Here is a 6,931-nt window from a genome sequence, read left to right on the forward strand (position 1 = left end):
TCTAAAATGTCAAGGAGAGGGATGAGAGAAAAGTATACACACTGGTTTGAAAAATATTCAAAGAAGTCTATTGAGAAAAATGACTTTGTTCATATGACTGAAGGACCAATGTCAGCTATCCAAATCAGTAAGTTTGTAAATGTGCCAAGATAATAAAAAGGTATGTGTCTTAATTGTATTTTTATTTTTATCTATCATTTAAGGTTGAGATATTTCTGCAAACACTTCAGATAATTTTAGTTAGAATTACTAAAACCTATTTTAATAAACTATTATAATAAACAATTGATCTATTCAGGCATCTAATGAACTGGAAATTCAAGGGAAAATTTTATTTGAAAAGATCAGTTTAAAAGATATATGTTTATATTTTATATTATATATAATTAAAAGTAAATATAAAATTGTTTACACTTTTCTGTACTTAAAAAAATAACAGAGAAATCTCTCTTTAACCTAAAGTAAAAAACATTGTACAGTTTTGGATAGAATTGGTGTTGTACCTAATAATCTCTTGTGAGATGGTGGTAAAATACCATGGAATTGATATGATACATAAATGGCTGATATTATCTATGAGCATCTATGAACTTCTTTCCTGGATTTACAGTAATTAAAACTAAGGTCTACACTAAGTGATATTGTATTCATGAAAATATGGTCACTTTAAAAATAATAATATTCTGTGACAAAATATACACAAATATATAAGTGCAAATGGAGGTAAAATTTGAGAATTTTTGTGAACCAAGACATTTTTAGAAAAAATAATTGAACTTGAAAGATGCATTTTCTCACCGAGAAAGGAAGGTTATATTGAGTCCAGAGCCTGTGATAGTGGAGTTTTCTACAAAGTAAAGAATACTTTAGAATGGCATGTGTAACTTAAATTGTAATCTACCAGAGCAGAGCTGTTTTCGTGCATGGCTATAATGTGATGACATAGCTGTTGATCCTGTTGGGTTAATTCGTTTAGCACTGTAGTTTATTGCCTGGATTAAAATCATTCCAGATTTAGAGGGTTGCTGGGGTGGGTAGGGATAGGGTGGTTGGTTTATGGACATTGGGGAGGGTATATGGTATGGTAAGTGCTGTGAAATGTGTAAGCCTGATGATTCACAGATCTGTACCCCTGGGCAAATATACATTATATGTTAATAAAAAATTTAAAAATCATTCCAAATTTAAAGTTGTCAGTTTAGGAAATGAGTGATATAATCTATGTAGCAGTTGGTCAAGTTTGGAAATAGAAGATTTTGACTGGAGTTAGAGTGAGAATAGCTGCACAATAGAAATGTGATTTAGGTGTGAGTTCATAAATGTGCTTTCTGTATTGGAGGGAAATTAGGGTCTTTGTAAGACCTTCTGAAAATATGTCAGGCTTTGTAGAAATAGTGGATGTGTTACAATTATATTTTAACACAAATTGTACCCAATTGTACCGCTTTATGTGTTTAAATATTGCATTAAAATTATTTGTGCATCCCTAACATTCCAGTGAAATAATAGTTATATCTGAGTTAACAACATAAGGTGCTTTGTGAAAACCAAAGTGTATTGAAACAGCTTGGGAACAATGTAACAGAGAAATCTAAGGATGACAGGTATGTGGATAAAAATGATATGATGGTAACAATGCTGATTTTACTGTCAATGGTGATGATAAAGATGGTAAAACATTTCCCAGATACCGTTCACTGGTCATTCATGTAAATCAAATTTGACATATCCAGTATAAATTATCCTAATCAATCTTACAATAGCTCTTAGGTTTTTTGTGACCTGAGCCTAACGTAAGAATCTGAAACTCAGTCAACTGAGCATCCAGGAGCCCTGGGGATAAATTATAAAAGGAAAAATCATTGCCTAAGGGCTATAAAATGTATTCAGTTGTGCCCATAATTTATTCATGTTCCTTGATTTACAATGCATATATCAAAAGTGTAAGTTCTTGGGGCGCCTGGGTGGCTCAGTGGGTTAAAGCCTCTGCCTTCGGCTCAGGTCATGATCCCAGGGTCCTGGGATCGAGCCCCGCATCGGGCTCTCTGCTCAGCAGGGAGCCTGCTTCCTCCTCTCTCTGCCTACTTCTCTGCGATCTCCGTCTGTCAAATAATAAATAAAATCTTTAAAAAAAAGTGTAAGTTCTTATGTTCATAATACCTAAGTTTATATAGAAAAATAAGTATATGTATCTTAATAAAATCATTATAGAAATATATTATGCTTACATATTTAGAGATTTCTATCAAATATTTGGGAGACAGGTGTATGTGTCATCAAGATATTATCTATGAAGCAATAACTAGTGCATTTTTTCCTCAAAATATACGTTAAATTTTTATGAGTGAGCTTTTCCTGAATAAATAATTAATAAGATATTTTTTTCTGTGCTTAAAATATGTCTCTCTCTAGGTAAAACTAAATTAATGTCCCATGGAATATATTAACCAAACATCTACTGACTTCTTCTTATTGGGGTTATTCTCATCAGCAAGAACTGGACTGTTTTTCTTCATTCTCATTATTCTTATTTTCCTAATGGCTCTGTTTGGTAACCTGTCCATGATCATCCTCATCCTCCTGGACACCCATCTACACACACCCATGTATTTTCTACTTAGTCAGTTGTCCCTCATGGACCTGAACTACATCTCCACCATTGTCCCTAAGATGGCTTCTGATTATCTCTCTGGAAACAAGTCTATTTCGTTCATCGGGTGTGGAGTTCAGAGTTTCTTCTTCATGGCTTTAGCTGGTGGAGAAGGATTACTATTGGCTTCTATGGCCTATGATCGTTATGTGGCTATTTGCTTTCCTCTCCACTATCCCATTCATATGAGCAAAAGAGTATGTGTGCTGATGATAACAGGATCTTGGATACTGGGATCAGTCAACTCCTGTGCCCACACTATATATGCCTTTGGAATCCCTTATTGTAGATCCAGAGTCATCAACCATTTCTTTTGCGATGTTCCAGCCATGTTGACTCTGGCCTGCATTGACACCCGGGTCTATGAGTACACAGTGTTTGTGAGCACCACATTTCTCCTTGTGTTTCCTTTCACTGGCATTGCGTGTTCCTATAGCCGGGTGCTCCATGCCATCTGCCGCATGCAGTCAACAGAAGGGAGGAAGAAGGCCTATTCTACCTGCAGCACCCACCTCACTGTGGTGACTTTCTACTATGCCCCCTTTGCTTACACTTACCTACGGCCAAGATCATTCCGATCTCCAACAGAGGACAAGATTCTGGCTGTCTTCTACACGATTCTGACCCCAATGCTCAACCCCATCATCTACAGCCTGAGAAACAAGGAGGTTATGGGGGCCCTGAGAAGAGTCATTCAGAGGTTCTCCTCAGTAGACAAATGACATTAGTTCTCTTGCCTTAGAAGTACATCAATTTAGGCTTGTGCACTCTTTAAGAAAAAATGTCATTCCAGGATTGAAGACAGGGATTACACTAATCTAGAAAATTTATATGGTTGTGATTTAATAAAATAATTGTATATTCCCAATCACTGTTTTTATTTCTGGTAAATTTTGAATAAATGCAAAGAACATATATATTTCCCTTAACTTGTGTGTAATAAGATTTTATTACCACATTGAAATGACATTGGAAACAGTCCACCTTGATGGTATTATTCATTGTAATATTTCTCATATATTTATACTATCTCCCCATGTGAATAAAACAGGACAAAAAAAGAAACTTTATAACATTACCAGATTTCTTTGAAATCAAACATGCATTTGTGTTTTATTTCTATTATAGTTTACACTTAACACTAAACTAGTGTATAATTTTTCTCTTTCCTAAATTTCAGGGGAAGTGATATAGAGATTAGCCAATGAGTTCTACATGGAATTAGACATTCTCACACCACTAAAGAAGAAATACAAGTTTTTATATTTCATGAGCAGCACCCTGGGAATATCTTCATGAATCCTAAGAAATACTTTATCAGAAGTCTTCTCTGTTAGGATAAATAATTATGACTGAAGAGACGCAAAATGGACTAAGAAATAATGAGAGCCATTTTCTGAAATGATTCATGGGAGTTACACCTATTGAATGCAGATTAATCAATCTGAGCCACTTCTCAATCATCCCTCAAAACACTGAAATTGTACATGCTCAAAGGCAATTTTGTTACCATTACCATTTCATTAGATAATTTCTGTTATGAGCATTTCATTATATATTTAGTATTCTTAAAATTCCACTGAACCAGATTTTGGGGTTGGTCTGCACCACTGCATACCACTATTTTATTAATAGATAGACCTGTTTAGTCCTGGCATATGAAGTACTTCCTATTACCTTCAGCTTAGCTACTTGAACAGTAGGTGCATGGCCATCACTGTTTATTGGATAATTCTCCTATATTCTTTTTTTTTTTGAGTTTAAGTGTAAATAGGGAACATAGAATCCACATGTTAAGAAGAATTTATGTTATCCAAAATATCATAATGATGGGTGACAGATGTACTGGAATTGGAAAATGATTTTTTTCCCCAAAGTAGAAGATCCACATGTTGGAAGATATAATATGGATTTGGATTTTTTTAAACCAAACCAAGAGAGTCTTTAAAGATTTCTTGGTTATTAACTTCTTAAAAGCTTGATTTAGAATGGCAAAAAGATGACTTATCTATTAATATATGATGGGGAAAATTTTCGTAAAAGGAAAATACATGGTAATACAATAAAGTTTTCATGTGTTTGCTTAGGTTTAAATGTTTACCTCATATCATATAACTTCAGTTTTTCAAATTTGGAAAAAAAAAAGACTTTCACTACTTAACAATGACCAAAGAATATCAATGACCATTAGCATTTACTTTTTACTAAGAAGGTTTTACAATTGAATTGAATAGGAATTTGAAATCTGATTAGCTAAGGTACTTAAGTGAATCTTTTTTCTTTCTTTCTTTCTTTCTTTCTTTCTTTCTTTCTTTCTTTCTTTCTTTTCTTTCTTTTTGAGTTGTAGTGGCTTTATATTACTACTTTTTTAATTTTTTAATTTTTTAAATTTGTTTTTAGTATTCCAGAATTCATTGTTTATGCATCATACCCAGTACTCCATGCAATATGTGACCTCCATAATACCCACAACCAGGTTCACCCAAACTCCCACCCTTCTCCCCTCCAAAAGCCTCAGTTAGTTCCTCAGAGTCCACAATTTCTCATGGTTTGTCTCCCTTTCCAATTTCCCCCAACTCATTTCTCCTCTCTGTCTCCCCATGTCCTCTGTGTTATTCCTTATGCTCTACAAATAAGCAAAACCATGTGATAATTCACTCTTTCTGCTTGACTTATTTCACTCAGCATAATCTCTTTCAGTCCCGTCCATGTTGATACAAAACTTGGATATTCATCCTTTCTGTTGGAGGCATAATACTTGGTAGTAAATATGGACCACATCTTCTTTATCCATTCATCTGTTGAAGGGCATCTTGGTTCTTTCCACAGTTTGGTGACTGTTACAATTGCTGCTATGAACATTGGGATACAGGTAGCCCTTCTTTTCACTACATCTGTATCTTTGGGGTAAATACCCAGTAGTGCAATTGCAGGGTCATAGGGAAGCTCTATTTTTTTTTTTTTAAATTTCGTAAGGAATCTACACACTGTTATCCAAAGTGGCTGCACCAACTTGCATTCCCACCAGCAGTATAAGAGGGTTCCCCTATGTCCAAATCCTCTACAACATAAGTTGTTTACTGTCTTGTTAATTTTGGCCATTCTAACTGGTGTAAGGTGGTATCTCAATGTGGTATGATTTGAATTTCCCTGATGGCTAGTGATGATGAACATTTTTTCATGTGTCTGATAGCCATTTGTATGTCTTCATTGGAGAAGTGTCTGTTCATGGCTTCTGCCCATTTTTTGATATGATTATCTGTTTTGTGTGTGTTGAGTTTGAGGAGTTCTTTATAGATCTTGGATATCAGCCCTTTGTTAGTAGTATCATTTGTGAATCTTCTCCCATGCTGTGGGTTGCCTGTTTGTTTCATTGACTGTTTCCTTTGCTGTGCAGAAGCTTTTGATCTTGAGTCGCAAAAGTTCATTTTAGCTTTTGTTTCCTTTGCCTTTGGTGACATATCTTGAAAGAAGTTGCTGTGGCTGATGTCAAAGAGGTTACCGCCTATGTTCCCCTCTAGGATTCTGATGGATTCCTGGCTCACGTTGAGGTCTTTTATCCATTTTGAGTTTATCTTTGTGTATGGTGTAAGAGAATGGTCAAGTTTCATTCTTCTACACATAGCTGTCCAATTTTCCCAACACCATTTATTGAAGAAACTGTCTTTTTTTCTGCTGTATATTTTTTCCTGCTTTGTCGAAGATTATTTGACCATAGAGTTGAGGGTCCATATCTGGGCTCTCTACTCTGTTCCACTGGTCTATGTGTCTGTTTTTGTGCCAGTACCGTGCTGTCTTAGTGATCACAGCTTTGTTGTAAAGCCTGAACTCAGGCAACGTGATGCCCCAAGTTTTGTTTTTCTTTTTCAACATTTCCTTAAGAATTCTGGGTCTCTTCTGATTCTATACAAATTTTAGGATTGTTTGTTCTAGCTCTTTGAGAAATACTGGATTATTTTGATTGGAATGGCATTGAAAGTATAGATTTCTCTAGACAGTGTAGACATTTTAACAATATTTATTCCAATTTATGAGCATGGAATCATCTTCCATCTTTTTGTGTCTTCTTCAATTTCTTTCATGAGTGTTCTGTAGTTCCTCGAGTACACATCCTTTACCTCTTTGGTTAGGTTTATGCCCAAGTATTTTATGGTTCTTGGTGTTATAGTAAATGGAATTGATTCTCTAATTTCCCTTTCTGTATTTTCATTGTTAATGTATAAGAAAACAACTGATTTGTGCATTTTGATTTTGTATCTTGCCACGTTCCTGACTTGCTGT

The 6,931-nt window shown here is 34.9% G+C and overlaps 1 protein-coding gene across 1 annotated transcript; it reads left to right on the top strand.

Annotated features, from left to right (window-relative positions):
• Positions 1-2,433: 2,433 nt before the first annotated feature.
• LOC308343782 (olfactory receptor 2L5-like) lies at positions 2,434-3,372 on the top strand (the record flags this gene model as incomplete). The annotated part of the gene is made up of 1 exon (XM_080804952.1): positions 2,434-3,372. The coding sequence occupies one exon, from the start codon at positions 2,434-2,436 to the stop codon at positions 3,370-3,372; it is 939 nt and encodes a 312-aa protein (XP_080661078.1).
• Between the last annotated feature and the right edge of the window lie 3,559 nt (positions 3,373-6,931).

This window comes from Martes martes, assembly GCF_963455335.1.
Source record: "Martes martes genome assembly, chromosome: 5".
Classification (NCBI taxonomy): Eukaryota; Metazoa; Chordata; class Mammalia; order Carnivora; family Mustelidae; genus Martes; species Martes martes.